This window comes from Acartia tonsa, chromosome 1 (assembly GCF_053477335.1).
Source record: "Acartia tonsa isolate MP-2025a chromosome 1, ASM5347733v1, whole genome shotgun sequence".
Taxonomy (NCBI): Eukaryota; Metazoa; Arthropoda; class Copepoda; order Calanoida; family Acartiidae; genus Acartia; species Acartia tonsa.
Genome location: NC_137260.1, coordinates 39,245,257 through 39,266,174, shown reverse-complemented (window position 1 = coordinate 39,266,174; position 20,918 = coordinate 39,245,257). Strand labels below are relative to the sequence as shown.

Genomic DNA, 20,918 nt, shown 5'->3' with positions numbered 1-20,918 from the left:
ACTTTTTCTGCCCATAAATATCTACTACATAAAGTTAACGAAGCATTGAAAGCTAAATTTTCCTTAAAATATACTTTTATTTTATTGGCATATTTTTAATTAGTTTCGACACTACAAGTTTAAAACCAACCTAACAACAATAAAGGTACTAAGAAAGAGAGGGAATGTAGGATTGAGCCAATAGGAGAATCGCATCGGTACATACATTTAATTTCATTGGTTGAAATTTTGTACATATCTTGTTACGAATGCATGTTTTTTTCATTTCATACATACATAAATGTCAGCTGTAAACAGTATATTTTCTTAGTAGAAAGCTTTGCGGAATCAGAATTAATTGCCCAAAAATTTCGTTTTAATTTGATAGCTTCGAAACGAGGTGGATTCTTTAAAAAAAGTTAGGCTGGCTACTCGCTGGTGAGGCAAAATTATTTTTGTGAAAAATCCTCCAATATCGAATAAAAAAATTTACAAAAATTAAATAAAATCTTGAAAGGGTTATTAACATATGATTTAGTTTAATTTTTGTAGATTTTTTAATGTGCTTTTGGATGATTTTTCACAAAAATAATTTTGCCTCACTATCGAGTAGAGAGTCTATAATTTTTTAAGAATCCACATCAGCTTGAGTCGAAAGTAAACAATACTTTTGTCTGCTAGAAATGTTCCTTCTTAGATTTGACGAAAAAAGGGTTCAGAATATGCTTCTATTCTTCTATTTCTATTCTAACAACATTCAATGAAAATATTCAAAGATTCTGAGCCAACGAATAAGACAACGTAGTTATTCTACTTTAGGTACCAGTGTAAGCCCAATATCCCTTCTCTCTCCCTGGTTATATGACCTATTTAAATGTGTTATTTATACATAGATATGAAATATCCTTACTGTACCACCAAGCAACATTTTTATCCTTGTTTACTACAATCTAAGTTTATGGTTAAAAAATAAAAACCGCACCCAAATGTTTATGAGAAATACATGATACACCATGCCAAAAAAAAAGAAAATTGACAGATATTTCATGTTCTAAAAAAACATTTTTTAAAAGAAGGCAATATTAAGTTTATCTATAATACAAAGTAGAACGATATCTTTCTCAGTCTTTCTGTTAGTCTGTATGTCTGTCCGTCTGTTTGTCTAAAGCTTAAGATCTCAGTAACCACTCTTTGGGCTCTACTCTATAGTATGGATGGTTTAAAGCTATTTTCTTGGTGGGTGAGACACCACCAACCCTCCCCCACCAAAAAAAACCAGCAATTGGGTTGATCAAACCTCCTGGGACAAAGTCCCTAGAGGCTAGGGGCGAAGCCACTAGTTAAGTAAAAACTAAAAAATAGCTTTTTTTCTTTTCTAAAGTCATTTCACAAATATTGCATATTTTATTTGCTTTGCTTAAATTTATTTTAATTCTTTATTAGTGTGATGAAATTATCTTGTGCTTTTTAAATTTCTTCTATTACAAACATAAATTCTTTGTAGTTATGATGAAATTGTTTTAAGCTTTTGAATTTATACCATTGCAGATATAAGATTTAATTAGTTGATCAAAATCTCTTTGTGTAGTTGTTTATGTAGGTTGTTTATTTTATAAAACAATTGACATATCCCAAATAATAGTTATGTTTTAAATATTTTTTTTCTATTTTAGATTAAAATTGGCTTTCTAAACCAGAAAATTAGGCCTTTTAAGGCCTAACAATAAACGAGAAAGGCCTTTTTAGGGCCTTAACAATGTCAGACCAGCCATCAACCTCCTGGAGGGGTAGCGGCCGACTGCGGAAGGAGTCCGTGGGCCAGCGAAGTGATAATTCCTCCTCCGAGGGCTTTTGGCGGCTCAACAGCCGCGACGAATCTATTGGATCCGCCGCATCCGGCGGTGTGACAGCCGCCGCCGGCAATAGCAGCGGCGGAATGGATGGTATTAGAACAAGAAATGGACGGTCATCGTCGCGTGATATTGAAAAGGAACGTTAGGAATTTAAACTTGTATTTTAGAAGTGCCCTTTCACCCCATCCCCTTCCTTTTTACTGGATGAACGAACTTACCAATAAATGTAATAATAACAGTAAGCCAAATTGACGACAAATTTTCCCCTATCTATATACCCACGTATATCATATTATTATTAATATGTATAAATAAAATTGAAAAGAAATCCAAGTTTACTTGTGCTATCAGGGAAGCAAGATTAGTCTACGAGGATCAGAGGAAGAGGAAGGATTAATCTCTGGACGCTCTAATGTTAGAGGATCCTCCAGGAGCTCAGATGATATTCTACTTTCTAGGCAGGATTATTTTACTAATGGATATAGGTTATAAGTGTATATATTATGACAGGGAAAAAATACTAACATCATTTATTGGTCAGTTCGTTTATTCAGTAGGAGGGGAGATTATGGAGTGAAGGGGGTGGATTGGGGTTATCGTACCTTAGCCAGCTACAAGATTCAGTCTATTAGAGTACTGACAATCTGATGCAAGATCTAAGTAATAATATAATGAATCGATTATAATAACATATTGATAAGAATTTTAAAGTCTTTTTGTTCATAAAGTTACAGAGAAATGCTCTGCTTTTTAAGGAAGTTTACTACAAACCCTTGGTAAATTTAAACTTTTCAATGTTGAGACTTCTCCTCCTCTGCCCCATTTATTGGTGAGGCTGTCTTTAGCTATAGGTGCAGCCAATAATTATTTTGATTTACTGTTCAAATATTAAATTTTATAAAACCTATTCTTACTACTTTTAACTGGGGACTGCCATTTACACATCCAGCAAATTTACAGTGGATGTGTTTTTGCCAGTGCAATGGATGTATTTATGACAAACTGAATTTTTACTGTATAAATGACAGTAAAATCGATTCTCATGCCATAAATACATCCAACACTGGCAAAAATACATCCAATATTTTTATACATATGTCAAAAATACATCTGACACTGGCATTTACACATCCATACTTTTTCAGTTATATGTCATAAATACATCCAACACTGGCATTTATACATCCATAGAAATTTAATTTAAAATAATAAGAAAACAACTTGTATATTATTTGAGTTATAATTTATTTGTCAGGTTTAAATAAAAAGCATTATAAAGATTTAAATTATAATATATATGTCAGGTTGTCTTTTTTATAAGGACATGTTCTTTAGGGTATTTTTTTTAGATACAAATAAACAGTTAATTAATCAACCAGTAAATAAACTATGTACAAAGATGGATAAAGTTGTAAAAGAGTAGATTCTAAATTAAGAGAATTAAGATAGTTTGAATTTATAGAAAAATTGGGTATAGGAGAAAAATATTGGAGGGAGTAATTGGGGAATGGGTGTATTAAGGCTTATTCAAAAAGCACATCATTTTGAATCTAATCAAAATAAGCAGGAATATAGGAGAAACTCAATTTAAACAACAGCAATATAGGTCTGATTATTTAAAAGCATAATGTACATTCAATGAATATTACTCCTTGTGTATATTATATATTCTTCTAAACATAATAAATTTTTTTGTTTTCCAAACTATTTATCCCTTTCTTAAACCTTACTCTACCCAAATCTCACAACCCTATTTTAGAATTTAACTAGAAAATTTACAAGGCTTAGTCATATCTACAACATTTTAATTAAGATTTATTTTATCAAATGTTTGTATTTTATTTATTGAAACAATGAAATCTGTTATTTCATCTTTAGTTATTTAACTGAATTATAATTTAATGAAACGAAGAACTTATTATGTAGTAAAGCATAACTTGATAAATTTAAATCTTAAAATGCTTTAAGCTAAACCTAACAAAGAACAATATTTCAGTATAGCTCAAAGTTGTTCATCTTGTTGTTATAACTAAAAAGGAAAGAAGGGTGTACAAATGTATTGATGTTTTGTAGGGAGCATCTTGAGAAAAAGGGAAGTATATAGGGGGGAGAGTAACTAAAATAGGGTAAAAATTAAAAACCTATACATACTGTACAAAACCTAATTAATTGTAAATAAATATTTTTATAAATTAATCTAGATGTATATTTGCCAGTGTTGGATGTATTTATGACATATAATTGAAAAAGTATGGATGTGTAAATGCCAGTGTCAGATGTATTTTTGACATGTGTATTAAAATATTGGATGTATTTTTGCCAGTGTTGGATGTATTTATGGCATGAGAAAAAGGAAGAAAACATTTTGCCAAAAATACATCAACTGTAAATTTGCTGGATGTGTAAGTGCTATAGCCCCCTTTTAACAGTTATAAATCTATCTCAACCATAACATTTATAAATTAGCAACTACTGCTGCTTCATAACAAATAAATAATCATGAAATTAAGAAGGCCCTCAAACAGAGTGACAGAAGATGGTTTAAACAGGTATCAAATTAAAATCATTGTTTTTTTTGTTGCCATAAAATCTTAGGGAGGAATTTAACAGAAGCATAGAATCAACTTATAACTATTATTTCAAAATTTGAAAATGGATAAAAAATACCTATGATATATTAAACTACATTTTCTAATTTTTTCATTTACTCATATTACCTGTTTTAAAAATAAGTCTTGATATAAATGTGTCATTATTCGTTTTTAAGACTGTTATAAATGTTTGAATATGGTATTGCTACGCTACATAGTTATTTATTATCTAGAAAATCCTCACGCAGTAATGATGATGATGGGTCATTTTCCTCAGCTGTCGGGGTCAGACGGTCAAGACGTACACCACGTGACAGGTCAGCAAACAAGTATGACGTCACAGATGTTCCCAAGTATGACGTCATAGGAGTTCCTAAATATGAAGTTTCGAAGTATGACGTCACAAGTGTTCCTAAGTATGATATTAATAGTGTCCCTAAGTATGACATCAGAAGTGTTCCCAAGTATGACGTCAGAGAAGGTTCTAGAACTGGATCCAAGTATGACGTTAGAGATGGTTCTAAGACAGACGTTAGAACCGGTTCTAAGTATGATTTCAGCAGAGAAGGTTGTAGGACAGAGACTAGAAGTAGCTCGAAGTATGATTTGAAGGATGGCTCAAAAACAGATGTTAGGCATGGATCTAAACATGATTTCTTCAATAGACAAAATAGCAGGTACAAAAATTAACTTTTAATGACCTATCGTATATTACCCTATCAAAACTTGATTATAGTCTAATTGCAGTTTTGTTCTTTGTACATTTTACTGTTCTTTGTAAAAATTTATCTTGCCTAACCTTACAAAACATACCAAGAGACATCCTGTTGATTTATTACTCAGTATTATGCAATAATGCGACATCTAGCGCCATAATTCTAAACTAAAGTTTCTCTTATTTCCAGAGATTCAGTGAAAACAGGTTGTAACAGCCTGAATAACAACAACAACAGCACTGCCCCACAGCCGGAGAAGATGCCACTCACATTTGACCTTTCTGAAGTTGATAAAGGTAATATGAGTAACGTTTGTCTGTAAATTCTGACTATTCATGCTGATGCGTATTATCTGTTAGCAGGCCAAGACATTCCTCTTTCTCTTCTACTTAGCAGCATAGATACATTTTCAACGTTGGTATGTCATACTTTTTTTTCTACACTACGTTACCCAGTTTGCCAAAATGACAATAATTTTATAAGATATTTTTAATGAAAAAAATCTTCTTTAAATACTCTTCCCAGTATGGCTTTGATACTTATAAATCCGCTCGATTAAAACCGGTTCTCAGCCACACTAAAAAATCTTGTATAGCACCAATTACAGACAATTTTCCACGAATGATAAAAAAAATTATTACACTTTTCTTGGCATTCGGCCCCTCGGGGCTGACAAAACTAGTTTTAATCTGATATTTTTTCATATTAATATCCCTGGAAAGCTGTTTATACTACGATAAGATAAATAACTATTCCTGGATCTTAATCATGAAGGAATTTTCACCCTTCTAGATGGGGTTCATTCATTATGCATATTATATAACACATAAAAAAGATTAGATTATTACAGACGTACAGTGATAGTTCATGAGAAAATATATTTCAGTCCTGGTAGTTTGTATAGATAATAAAGAGAAATTTAAATACAATTGTCCCCTCCCTCCATAATGATAGATACTAAGATTAGCTTATTAACAGATTGTAAAATTCCCTTATTACAAATTATTATAAGTATAATATATTATAATTAATACTAAACACAGTATCCTAATTTATTTACTAAGTATATTTGCGATAACTTTTATTTAATGAAATCTTCCAATTTTTAACATGTACAAAACGGCCTACTTACTTGCTTCAAGATCCATGTCAGATCTATATAGGAAATAAATGTCTATAAACGAGCTCAAGTTTTCCAAGGAATATATGACTAAAACTCATAGTGCTCCAATAATCCATGATAAACTCTCATTGCCCAGAACGATAAGACTCATTATTTTACTTTATTAAAAATAAATTCCTTTTTTTTATTTCATGTAGCTATTTACCTTATATTGATGTATTTAATTTCTAATCATAAAACAGAAAATTTAAATTTATAATATAATAAATTTAAGAAAACTCTGTTTTAAAAGAATTCGATTGTGGCGACATTTTGTGTGGTCAAATATTAAACTAAAATTGTAATCAGCATAATTAACCATTTAGTGATGGTAATGTAAAGAAAAAAATATAATTTAAAAAATCTTTTTAAAATCATTTAAATTATTAAATATTTACTTTCTTTTAGATAGTAATGCCGGGTGAGGAAAATAGATTTATTGAGAAATAGATATGCATATAGAAAACTAGCCAATAGGGAGATAATTATATCGAGCCAACTCTAGTGTTAAAAATAAAGATGACAAAATTTATATAAGCGAAGCTCAATAAAATAGAAAACAATGCATTCAATAAAAAATACCTATAAATCATATCAAATACAATCCCAAAATTACTCAAATGCAGGATAGATAGAAGTTAGAAATATTACATGAAACTTTACCTTAACTATAATGTTACAGTAACCTAACATAAATTACTTATTCGGACGGACGGAAGATCGGATAAACCCAAATAAAAGAGTAGCTATGTTTGATATACAGGGTGTCCCTCGTAAACTGTTTTTTTTAAAACGCTTTTTACTCCCTTAATATTTGAGCTATCTTAGTAAAATAAAAAGTATTTGGCAGTCTACTACTGACCATTTTATGGGGTAATGATGAAAAATCCAGGAAATAAACAGGAAAAAATCTACGAGTTATTACATAAGAGGTTCATTTTATTGAATTTAGACTAACCCACAAGAAAATATTTGCTTTGTGAAGTTTAAGATTAGTTAGGGTCCAAACGGCTGGTCGCTTTGACTTTCTAAGCACAAAAAATGAACAGGCTTGACATGGCATACCAGAAATTCTCAATATTTAAGATTCTGAAGTGTAATATAAGTGAACAATAAGTAAAAATAGGCCTAATATTGGTCTTCTTTGTTGATTGTTCATATGAGCTCGCTTCAAATGCACGCAAGAACCTGAAATATACCATATTTTTTTAATTAGACTACAATGCCAGTTCTTATAATGTCTGGAGTAAGTCTTTTTGATCCAACGTTTGACCACCAGCTGCTTTTAAAGTTAACGAAGGCATATTTTTTCTGGTGGATTAGTCTTATAGTCACTAAAATCAGCCTGTTATGTATTACCTTGTAGATTTTTTTCTGTTAACTTTGCGGATTTTTCATCACTATATCATTAAATGGTCAGTAGTAGGCTGCCAAATACTTTTTATTTTACTAAGATAGCTCAAATATTAAGGGAGTAATAAAAAAACAGTTTACGTGGGACACCCTGTATTATATAGATTTTTCTAGAGGTAAAGGATTTTAGATTTTTGTGATCTAAGTATAATGTACATAATTTTATGCATCCATACAAATGGCAAATTTTGATTTTTACAAGGACAATTTCATTAAATAAAAGAAAGAATACTAAAGAATATTTTTTAGGTAATTTCCTAAATAAAGTGTAATATTTCCATTAGATTGTTAATTTAATTTTATTTAATTTTAAGTATTTTATGATCAAAAGCCCCTGAATGAACAAGGACATTACATAGGACAGACAATAAGAGAAGCTTCACTTATAAAAAATAGATTATTAGTCATAAAAGTATGGGAATAAAAACATCAGAATTAATTGTTGGAAGCCATGTAAGTTTTCAATGGATAAACGGACAGTGAATTAAAATTAGATATTAGAAATTTTAAAAATCTTATATCTTTTGTAATTTAATATCCATTAGCTTAAAGTTGGGACTTCCAGACAAAGAATGATACGATTTTAGGGGGATTTAAGGTAAATAAAACTTGTATAAAGCAAATCAAAAGCTAACCTATTTAGCTAAAAGTGTTTATGAATAAGTTATCAAGCACAACTCTGCACTAGGCCACGGCCTGTCACCTTTCATTTAAGAAAATCAAGTCTGGGTATTATGTTTCTACAAACAAACAAATTTAATAACCTAAAAAAGAAAATTATTCAGTTTCATGAAAAACTTGTCTACCGCAGTTTTAAGCTAATTTAATGTTTAAAAGAGATATAAAAAAAACTTTTGAGAAATTTCAGGGTAAATTCCAATTCAGAGATAAGGGATAAGTCATTAGATGATATATTGCTGTATACCCCCAAATTTATTCATCAAAGTTATCGCTTCTGTAGTTTAAATTGATCAGTGTTAAAGTTTGAACCATAAATCAAAAGTTGTTTTTTAAGAGTTTTTGATCAAACGAATAAGAGAAAGTGTTGATTTACTTTTGGGTACCAGTATATTTACAGTCCAATGTCCTCTTCCTCCCTGGCTCGTAATATTTTAACGAGATAAATAAAATATGTATGTTCATGTTTTTAAAATAAATATATTAGTTGCAATGTATGATGACCTCTCGATAACTTCCCCTTCTTATCAAATAACCGTATGTGTGTATAATATATATCACAGATACATATTTGAATACTAGGGGATACAAACATTAGTTGGACAAGCATAAAATTGACCAAAGCAAGGCGACAATTGTTACAAAATTAAATAGATAAATCTTGTTGGTTTTTCAATTGAAAATGACCTGTGTGGGTTATACCGAGCTTTTGGCGCATATTCTTTATAACCAGGAAATTCCTAAAAGTTCAACTTTTGTGTTAAAACATCTTATGACTTATCCGTTAGTATATACTAAAGTATTTTTATATATGTTTATCCGCTAAGATTTCATAAACGACTGGTCCGATTTTCATGTAAGTTTTATAAATTATAATAAGTCAGTTTTTTTTTGCAATTTTACTCTAGTGAAAAGATACAAAGTTTCTCTTAAAATTAATATATATTTACATAGCCCAAACAGGAAATTAGGCAATTGAAGACAATATAAGTTTGTCAATTAACATTTATGATGTTTTCTTTTCTAAAACTCAAAACAATTAGCTTTCTTTAAAGTGTCAAAATTCAAATAGACAAATTGATATTTGACTTAGGGGGCTTTCAGCCTTTTGAAAATGCCACTTTTTACTAATAATTTTAACAAAATTTGAAGCTTTTATAAGCGAAGCTTCTCTTTAACTAAGTTGTCTCTCCATCTTTTTGGCTGAATGAGTCAACGCACGGATTTTATAGAGTAGTGTTCATTGTTTTGATGTAGATTTTAATAAATATGACTTTTAGGTTATTGTACAAAAATGGGCAGACTGTTTCTGACTGCTTGTTGTTCATGATTAGATCATTAGCCTATACCTTTATCCTTGATCAAACTAAATATTTACTTTTGGTGTGCTGAATTCTAATTTCCAAATGTGTACGCAGTTTCCGAGGTGTTTCCTCATCCTATCTCAATATTTCCTACAAGCTAAAAAAGCTTCAAACTTAAAAAAAAATTGGAAAATTAAAGCTTTGAATGTATAAATCGTTTATACGTTCAAAACTTTGAAAGTTTGGAAGTTTGAAGCTTATTTAGCTAGTAGTAAATGGGAGATAGGATGAGAAAACACCGCGGAAACTACTTACACATTTGGAAATTAAAATTCAGCACATCTTACTTTTTATTTCCTTTAAAATTATTTCTTCACTCTTAGAAAATCAGATTAAGCGAATAAGTTAATAAATATTTTGACCAACAAATATTGAAGTAAAAAAATCTGACAAATCACATCTTTTACGTTCAATTCAGGTAGCCTTTGCCCCGTATATTGAATGACATAGTCAGCATAAATTAGAGAAATCGTAAGTCAACTAGGGAGGAAGGGGAAATTGGGCTATTTATTACACTAGTTTAATATTAACGTTTTCTTATTCGTTGCCTAAACAACTTTGGGGACTTTCATTGAATTTTAATTTTTTTGTTCATTAAGTTGGATCATGTTACTTGTCGATGCAGCGCTGCACTTACAAGTAACATGTTTAACTTTGCTGCACTTACAAGTAACATGTTAAAGGGAGATTAAAAAAGGATTTAGGCAGACAATGTTAGTTATATTTTAAATTGAAAATGAGCTTTTTAGTCATTTCTAAAGAACTTCAAAACCCCAAACAACTTCCTTCGTCCTTCATCTTGAACCTTCTTACAAAGTTATTTGGATGAATACATGTGGAGGGATCGCTATAATGATAATGTATTTTACAATTTGTGCAACCAGATTGCTATTTAATATCATGTGTAATTATTTAATAATATTTTTGCATATATTTAAAACCATTACTAATAAATGTTTAGCTAATGAATTAATCTTAATTGTTTCTATTTATAATTATATTAGCATCTCTGTAGGGAATGGGGCGGGGATATTGCTGCATCTACAAGTAACATGTATGAGTTTGCTGCATCTACAAGTAACATGTGATAAGTGCTGCATCGACAAGTAACATGATCCATTAAGTTTAGTGTCCAAACATTTCAACAACTAATTCTCATCTTTAGAAGTAGTGTGTATCATGGGGAATGTACATCAATTTATAGGCCATTGTCGTATCCATTTAGATCCCTGAAGTCAACACTATGTTTAAAGTTTAACAAGAAATAAAAATTAAAAAGAGGAAGAAACATACTTGCAAAAAGAGAATAAAGCATTACAGACCAACAGACTAACACTAATTAAAAAAACATCATAAATAAAGAATTGCACCAAACTTATGATGTATATACACGAAATATATATAGGTATAAACAGGGATATAGGTATATGACAATGGGTTGGGTTTAATACAATGTACCCTGTTGAGCAATAGTACTTCAAACCTTATGATTTGATAAATTGAAAATAAGGTGAGGGTAGCCTTTCGTTTGTTTGTTAATTACTTTAGCTCAGGTAAGGTTAGCTTTTTTGAGTACTTTGTAGCCCTGCAGGGTAACTGTTTCGCAGATATAGGCTCTCAGGGTCCCCCGCAAGGGTTAGGAAAAGGAAATAACAACTTTCCTTAATTTTCAAATTTTCTATTTGTTTTGAGAATAATAGAGGAATGTTACAGGGGCTCAACCGAGACTTAGAGTGAAAGCACCCATTAAGTTAATCATCTCTCTTATTGGAAGAATGTTATATTAGTAACGGAGGTGTCTAAGATCTAAGATAATAAGTGCAATTGTCTTATCCCTTCCTTATAGATATATACATAATATAGGTCAGTTGTTTGAATAATCGAAAACCCTTATTTCCTTGTGCTTACAGTAGATAATATTGGCGGAGGAAAGGAGTGTAGATTAATAAAAGTGCAATTTTCCTATCCCTTCTTTGCACATTATATAGGTCAGTTGTATGTATAATTGTAAAACCTTATTTCCTTATTCTATTCACTAGAATACAGTAATTAGAATAAAAAAACTAGGGAATAAGGGGATAATGAAATGTAAATTACACTGGTTCCCAAAGTTTTATAACCACATTATTTTGACGTTGCAGGCTCAAAAACATTGGATGCTTTTATTGAATATCAATTGTTTGGTTCAAAACAAATATTATCAAAACATTTTAACCAATAATTTAGATTTGCAGAAGGGATAAATTGTTTATCATCATTAGGGAATATGTATTAATAAATTGTCTATTGCCTAATCCATTAATAACCCTGACCAAAGACGGAACGTTAGGTCTTAATCTTGTAAATTTATGTTTCCATAGATAAAATTACACTGAAGAATTAAGGGGTATAGTCCCTTTCATGGCAACGCACCTTAAGGGGCGATTCTTCGTATTTTTCACAGTAGCTTTTTTTTCTATATCTAGCCCCTGCGGGGGGCTCTAACCCTGCAGGGCCAATTGCCTATCCCTGTGGGGCAATCACCTTACCCAATATAACCTAACCTAAAAAAAAGCCATTTAAAAAAAACGACGAATCGCCCCTAAGTGGCGTTGCCACGAAAGGGACTATTCCCGAATTAAGAATTAGATGATTTTTATCTAATATCAAACTAATCATGTAGCCGTAAGTACGTAGGTATTTCAACCCTCCAACTTAATTATTGCCATTCTACTTTATATGATGGAAATCATTTTTCTTTCCCTCTTTGTGTTTTATATTATTTACTGCAAGCAAACACACACACACACACATTCACACCATGCCAGGGAGCTGAACGGATAAGACAATGTAGATTGCAATTATTGGTGAAAAGTTTGGATACTTACTATAAATTTCTAAGGTTTAAATCCAACTAATGAAAAAACGTTGTTATAAAACAGTAAAATTTCCAGTCCAATATCTGCTCCCTCTTTGCGTTTACACCGAAGCACACATACAAAAACACACACACACATTCTAAAACACCTAAACTACTTAATATTCATATTTTTGGTAATAATAAATTACTTTACTTATTTGTACAAAATACAAAAATTGTAAATCAAGAACCAATTTTAAATTCAAGATCATAAGTTTATATAGATTATGTAGCTTTTTACTGGCCAAATTAGTTATCTGCGCCCATCAAAATATACTATAGTTCTTATATTGTAATCAGTGGCGTGCACTGGGTTTTACTAGGGGTGTGTATTTCTTGTGAGGAAAGAGAAAGCAAGCATTCCCAATTTCAATTTTATGTTGGGTGTTGACAGTTCCCTTCTGCAGACTTATAGTTGTAATCTACAATCTTATTTTAATTGATTCAAGAAACATTATTGAAAATCGTCAAAATTAGCTACCTGACCAATCATCTATGGTAAGGATAGTACATCAGACAAAATAGTAAAGTCTCGGTGGTAAAATCATTTATTTTGTTGTAATTATTCTAAGAAACATTATTTCAACCTAGTATGGGGCATTCCTAGAAACATTAGTTCAAAACAGCAAATAAATTAAATAGCAAATTTAATAAAACAAATTTTATTTTCAGGATTTTTCTATAATTCCAACCCAATATTTTTGGTTAGTTATGGCTTTCTTAGGTATCTAAAGAGATAAGACAATGGACGATAAATTGATAAACACAAAATTACCCCTTCTGTACATTACAATTAGTTGTGGAAATGGTTGGACACTAAATTGAATTAACAAAACAAAATTAACAAAAATTATTCAATTAATCAAAATTATTCAATAAAAGTCTGTAAGGTTGCTAAGTGAACGAATAAGAAAACGTTACTATAAGACTTTTAGGACTAGTGTAATGAACAGCCCAATGTCCCCTCCCTCCCTGATTTTCCTAGTTAATATAATTCCATTCTTTTTTTTCGTTTGTTAAAAAAAATATAATTCTAGAATTTTAATTTTTGACGCAATGTTTGAACATAAATTCTTGAAGCTTTGTTGTATTAATATTAATATTTGACATTATTTGCTAAGTTTGGTTCATTTTTGTATAATTTGATTATTTTTAGTGACTCAGCTATCCTATATTAAATAGTAAGGTTTTTTTGTCTGAAGCTAAAGATCTCGAGAAATACTGTTTCGATTTAGTTGATCTTTCAGAGCTTTAGAAATATCTTTGGTAGGTTTTGAGCTATTTTCCTGAACTTTGTCGCCCTCCAATAAAAGCAAATAAATCTATAAGGGATTAGTTTTTCATTATAGCTGTTGTTATACACACTTAAGATTTCAAATTAGAATTTTTAGTAAAATTCTAACAAACTGCTTTTTGGATAGGAGATAAATTTTTCCCTCAGAAGATCTACATAACTACAAAGGGCAGAATTTCACACAGAGTAAGGAAAGAAGATTGTCCTAACCCTGTTTCACCTTGTCAGGCTTTCTATTTGTAGTGCATGTAGAAAACCAATTTTTCACTACATACATCAGAATTATAAGGGAGAGGGTATCCTTCAAATTTTTATCTATGCTCAAATAATGGCATAAGCATCTAATGCTGGGGGGTAAATACATTAGATTACTAAATCTATGAAACAACTTATTTCACATCCCTCAAAATAAAAGGCTTGGACGACCCTGAAAAATGGATTTCATACGGAGTAAAGCTGTGAAAATGAAAAATAAATCCCAATTCTTAGATTAAAAGTCACTTATTGCTGTTTAAGTGAAATTAAACTTATGTTTTAGTATTAATGCGAAGCTTTCCTTGAATTGAAATTATTTATTTCACAGTCCGCCTGATGGACTGGACATACAAAAAAATTTTTTCCCCTTGTATTATTTATCCTCTAGCCTTTTATTCCCTGATAACAAAGCACTAATTTGAAGTGAAACTAATGATACAATTTTATACATTGCAAAGGGAGAGGACAATTGCAGCTATCTTAATGTACATATTTTTCTCCTCCTATTATCCGTTTCCAAAAGCACTTAGAAAAAATAGTAGTGCAGCTAGGCTGATGCTGCCAAATGCTACTGTTTCCATAATAAAACAAAACAAAAACAATACTATCTCATTATGGATATTTTCATATTTGTGTACAACCTCTATTATTATTATTATGCTAAACCATAATTTCGGGGATTTTTAGGTCATTAAGTTATTATACTTACTTTACTTTTGAATACATTGGTTTTTTTTAAAATATATATAATTTTGAATTATTTATAGTCAACTATTATTACAGACAAAGTAAGTTCTGTACAGTTTATTTTCCTTAACACTGCCTGTCTTTCTTTGTGGGTGTTTTATTTGTTTACTGTCTTATTATTAAAAGTTTAAAGTGGCAATCTTATTATTTCATATAACGACTAGCGACTTCGCCCCTAGCCTCTAGGGGCGAAGCCCTAAGAGGTATAATTACATCTTCTATTACCTACACAGAGGGAAAAAATGCGAATCTACCCAGCGGAAAAAATAAACGAATTAATCGCAATTTTTCGCGAATAAATGACGAATTCGCAAAATTTGCACAATTTACAAAATTCGTCAAAATTTTTTTTTTAAAGGGGGGGGGGGTTGTTTTTGGGTGTTGGGGTGTCTGACCTCCCAAGAAAATAGCATGAAACCACCACAGGACCAGTAGTTATATTCTCTGAAGAGTAGAATCCGATCGGTTCAGTGGTTACCAAGATCTTAAGGGACGGACAGACATCAAGCTATTTTGTATTATAGATAACTATAAATTTCTAAATAGTTGGTAAAAAAAAAGATTATCTGGGTTTTAGTAAACTAAAGAAATATTTATTATAATGGCTTTTAGTAACTTAATCATAATTTGTTTTAGATAATCTGGAAAGCCTAGTCCCCCTGCTAAATCTAATAATAATCTTATGGTAAACTATCCATTTTCTATCCACATGGAAATTAAGCTTCTCTGGCTTATTGTAAATTCAATAAATGTATACTAATAACGACTTTTATTAAATTATTTATTTATTTTAGATAATCTGGAAAGCCTAGTGCCCCTGCTGAACCTGGCCAATAGTAAACTATGGAAATGGAAATCCTTCCCCATAATTCTACCCCAACCCATCTGTGGAAATTCTGCTGAAATAGGTAAGATTTTTATTTATAATTCTTACAGTGATTTTAATAGATTGGATCTGATATTTTACAGTGTAGCTGTTCATAGTTCCTGGAATTTATAACTATTTTGGGGGAGGGTAACGCCACTCTTCGAAGATAAATAATTCCAAAAAAAGACACCACCAAAATTTGTTTTTTACTTTTCTTTTTAAAACCAAAATTGAAAGTGTGGGGTCGAATTTTCCCTCCCCACCTCAAGTGCCCCTAGAGGCATCAATGGGTGTAGCCATTAGAATATATTCATTTATAAATCATATACTTGTTACTCTAATTTATCAATGTTCGTTTGTCTGTCTAATTTGATGAGCTTCGCCTTTATGAATGTTGTCCTCCTTACTATGATCAAAAATATATAAATCCTATATAATAAAACTAGTGTAAAATGTATAGAATATTTTCACGTCTTGAGGCAGAATTTCTCAAATTCCGTCACATTCTATACATTTTAATGCGTGTTTGTATGAATTTTATTTTAATCAAGAATTAAATTCGTTGATTGTAGGTGTTAAGCTACTCTAGAAGTGTATTTGTCCCTCCATACCTTTCTAATATAAATAATGCTTTGGTGTTAATTAAAGTTTCTTTGCTGGCATTAAAGATTCTTGGTGAGGATTCCCTAACAAGTAATCGATTGGTAGATTCGTTATTAAATAAAGCTATTATCAAAAATATGATTAAACTGAGATTCTCCTTAGCATTAAACATCCACTCTATAATTCACTTGTCATTCTAGTCAGTCTATTGCTTGGCTTATACATATTATCCAAATAGATTTAAACTCTGACAGTGATTTCCAACTGTTTCTTTGCCATGTTTCTTTGCCAGTATACAATGTAAGACATGTTAGTTACTTGTAAGAACTAATTAAGTAAAAGATTACCTATATGATTAATTGATTAGAATATTATTTAGTCTAGCATATATCCCATAATAGTTTTTTGTTGTTGTTTAAAGTTAATATTTTCATTTTATCATAAGGTTGGCTTTAGGCTATTTTTAATTATAGAGGCCTCTATTTATTAAATAAGCTTCAAATAATTCAATTTAAGATTTATATTCTAACATTATTTGTAAGCATTCATCTTAGATCTTTTTGTTTACAACTAAAACAGAAATAAAAAGTTGTTTGTGAGTCTAGCTGATAGAATATACAATGATATATATTTATATTGAAAAATATCTAAAGTAAACAATCTTTTTATAGATCAATTTTACTTACATGAGATCAAGAGTAATATTATGCATAGAAGCATAGACATAAAAATAATTGCTTTAGCAGCAAATGTGGTAGTTATTTTTCTTCCGCTTATACTATCAAAATTAAAGAAGTAAGGTTCTTATGTTTGTATGTTAAGATCTCGCGATTGATTTATACATATTAGGGAAGCTTCTTAATGCTTTATGGATGGTTTAAGGCTTTTTTCCTACCCTCTCCTACCTGTTTAGCATAGCCGTTATCTAATTTTCTATAGTACATATAAAGGTTGAAGGTCATAAAAACTATTTAGTTATATAAAACATGTTGTAACAATATTTTTGCCTAAAGCTTAGGCTTACGTACTTGAGCAAAATGACAATGTAAATTAGGGAGGTGGGTTAATTTATTCATCATCATTGGGGATGTATAATGAATACTAATTATTGTCCACTGTCTTTTTCTTTAGATCCCTGGTGTAAAAGAAATCTAAAATAATGCTAAAACTGCGAATATGAAAGAAAACATGAAACCCCACCTGTAGAGTTCTCAACACATCCATCAACAAATAATATTCTATCTTTAGTAGCGAAGCTACTCTAAAATTGACTATAATGTGTCTGTATGTCATTTTAAAGGCTCTAAAATAACACCAATTTGAAGTAATCATGAAACAACACCTGTAGAGTTCTCAACACATCCATCAACAAATAATATAATCTTTAGTGGCGGAGCTACTCTATGACTAGCTATAATATGTATGTAAGTCCTTATATAGGTTCTAATATTCGCACATATATTCGCATAGAAACTATAAAACCTCATATAGTTCTGATGTTCGTGCATAGAAAATGTATTCAATAATGCATCTTATAGACAAATTTATAAGAGTAGATTATCAACAAAAAAAAACGTAAACAAACAAATTCATTTATTTCAAATAGACATAAAGAAGAGTAAGATTCACTTTCACATATACATCGCAAAATCGCATATTATTATAACAGCACAAACTGCCGTTTCTCTTCAGATTTAGTTTCATCATTAAACAAAATACTCTCTTATATTATTTGGCGAATAAGAAACAGTATTTATTCTTATTTTGTGGAAGTAAATGCACCCTATAGAAAGAAGAGAAAAAGCATTGATCTCTTAACATCCATTTATTTTCTCACAGATAGTGGAAAGTTGATTCTAAAATAATTTAAATTACATAATTACAATATTTATTCAGCATATACAGGGAGTTATTGTGAAGTTACATTATTATGGTTGATAACACAGGGAACAATACCGAAAATGCATTTCGATATATATATTCCTTCCAAGATTTACAAATTTATTGCTTCTACTCTATTATTTATCTTTGTCCATTCGTCATTAATTTATCTGTAATAATCCGAATACTTACAAAAAAATTAATGTTTAAATGAGTTATTTAATCAAACAAAATTTAGCATAAATGAATATTTAAATCCCAAGGTAATAAATGATCGAGCGATAGCTTCAAAAAGGCTATATAAATGAATATTTACTTAAACCAAATATCGCCTTTTTGCAATGGAATGGGGTATTCCTGTCCAGTTTTTTGTTTAGGAATGAATATTTCTTACCCGAGGGAATAAATGATGGACCGATAGGTCATCATTTATTCACGAGGGTGAGAAATATTCATTCCTAAACAAAAAAACTGGACAGGAATATCATTCTCATTTAAACAAAAAACTCATTTTTATGCTAGTAAAATGTGGTTTATTTTTGGTATTTAAATTTCATTTATTTCCCTGGTATAATTTTTCTTTCTTTTAGTAATTGATAAAAATTATAAAATCTTCCAAAAAAATTAAAAATCTTCTAAAATCATACCAGGGATATAAATGAGATACCAGGGAAATAAATGAATATTTACATCCACTATTTAAGGGGTTGTTTATATGGGAATGTAACTTTAATGGCATATTCTAAATTCTAGCTTTGATATCTATTATGATATCAACTTCGCTACTTTTATATTAACATATCCTATTATATAAAGTAGTAAGCGTTTTTTGTCTGTCCCGAAGGATCTCGCTAACCGCTGAACCGATATTGTTCTCCTTTACAGTTAAGCTTCTTATAGGCCCTGGGAAGGTTTTAAACTATTTTTGGAGAGGGTGTCTTCACCCCCCTCCCCCCTAAAAAATATTTTTAAAATTCTTTTAAAACTCAAATTTAAAATGGGATGAGAGGTCGACTTTTTCCCTCCTACCAGTGCCCCTAGAGGCTTCTAGGTGGGGCGTAGATGCTAGTACATATATATTGAAAGTTGCTATGCTTTTCAAAATGGAATTGTCCTTGCTGTAGAATGAAAATATATATAATGGACCTTTCGAGAGCTATTTGCAAACATTTGATATTGCTCATTGAGAATGGAAAATGCCAATTGTACATTTTCATTTCTTTGCCCAGTAATTTCACTTTGAAATTTTGACGCCCCCTTATGGGGGTCAAAAAATCATTGCATCAGAACTATGGCTTCATGGTGCTCCCTGAATAGGTCTTGAGGAGTAGAATCAGGAATTTTTGAAATTTTGAAAATATCTCGTTCCTAGCCTGAGAAAAGTTCAAAAAACCTATAAAATTTGGCCAATTTTCAAAAATGGCGTTTTTTAGGGGTTTTTTGAACTTTTCTCAGTCTAGGAACGAGATATTTTCAAAATTTCAAAAATTCCTGATTCTACTCCTCAAGACCTATTCAGGGAGCACCATGAAGCCATAGTTCTGATGCAATGATTTTTTGACCCCCATAAGGGGGGCGTCAAAATTTCAAAGTGAAATTACTGGGCATAATACTTGTCCAAAATGGTTAAAATTTTTACACAAGTGTTTTTTCACCAAAAGGCATAATAATTGCAACGGCACTACTTGAATTTCAAAAAAAGCCGGGAAAAAAAAATCCCCTAGCGTCCAAGGGGGGGGGTAATGGGCCATTTGGCACCCCCAAAATTTTGTGAACAATACCCCCCCCAAAAAAAAATTAACCCTACCTTGGGGGTGCCGTAGGCACCCCCAACGATTTTGGGGGGGGTATTTACCCCCCCCAAACCATTTTGGGGGGGGTAATTACCCCCCCCAAAATAAATGTTCTTTAAAAAAATTTTTTTGGGGGGGTTATTTACACCCCCCAAATTGAATGTTCTTTAAAAAAAAATTTTACTGTCCAACCAGTTAAAACAGTTCTTAACCATGATAACAAAAAATTTAATAGTTTGATCATGTTTTATTTGCTTGGGCCTTTATAAGGGCTAAAACCATCCCGGGGATCTATGATGTAATTGTAAAGCACTGAAGATTCCATAAATAGATACCTAACTAAATTAAATATTTCATTAAATAATGAAAAAGAATTTCTATAGACGATTTCTTTTGGGAGGATGTCAGGGTGTCTCAAAACTAGTTATAAAACTTACCAGGACCTAGAAGACGCTTCACTTTAAAGTAAAATCATATTGGTTCATTGGTTAGTGAGTTAATTATTGTATTTTTATGTTCTAAAGAATGAGATACTACTATATATTTGAATAGTAGTGGCGCCCTTAGCATCTAAGAACTCGTGTTTTCTAAAGGGTAAAAAGGGAGGAGAAAAATAGCCTAAAACCACTCAAAGGATTGACATATAATAGTGTGGAACCATCATGGGATCTATGTGAAGCTTTCCTAAAAAGGAGAACTCAGTATTAAAAGTAATGAAATCTGAAGCTATAGTCAAATAAACCTTACTTACTACTTTATGTTATAAGATAGTACTTATTATTAACATAATAGATTAGGTAGGTGCTTTTTTTACATAATTAA

At 30.8% G+C, this 20,918-nt stretch overlaps 1 protein-coding gene across 2 annotated transcripts in view; it reads left to right on the top strand.

Annotated features, from left to right (window-relative positions):
* Nucleotides 1-1,641: 1,641 nt before the first annotated feature.
* The window catches only part of LOC145319186 (uncharacterized), a 36,234-nt gene continuing 16,957 nt past the window's right edge, over nt 1,642-20,918 (top strand). Inside the window, exons 1-6 of one of the 2 annotated variants that reach the window (XM_080161128.1) lie at nt 1,642-1,970; nt 2,185-2,290; nt 4,346-4,381; nt 4,657-5,100; nt 5,329-5,435; nt 15,746-15,859. In XM_080161128.1, the coding sequence (XP_080017254.1) occupies nt 1,736-1,970; nt 2,185-2,290; nt 4,346-4,381; nt 4,657-5,100; nt 5,329-5,435; nt 15,746-15,859 (1,042 nt within the window). In that variant the 5' untranslated portion in view covers nt 1,642-1,735. Of the gene's footprint in view, nt 1,971-2,184; nt 2,291-4,342; nt 4,382-4,656; nt 5,101-5,328; nt 5,436-15,745; nt 15,860-20,918 lie in introns of both variants that reach the window. The other variant, XM_080161117.1, reaches the window with a different exon arrangement.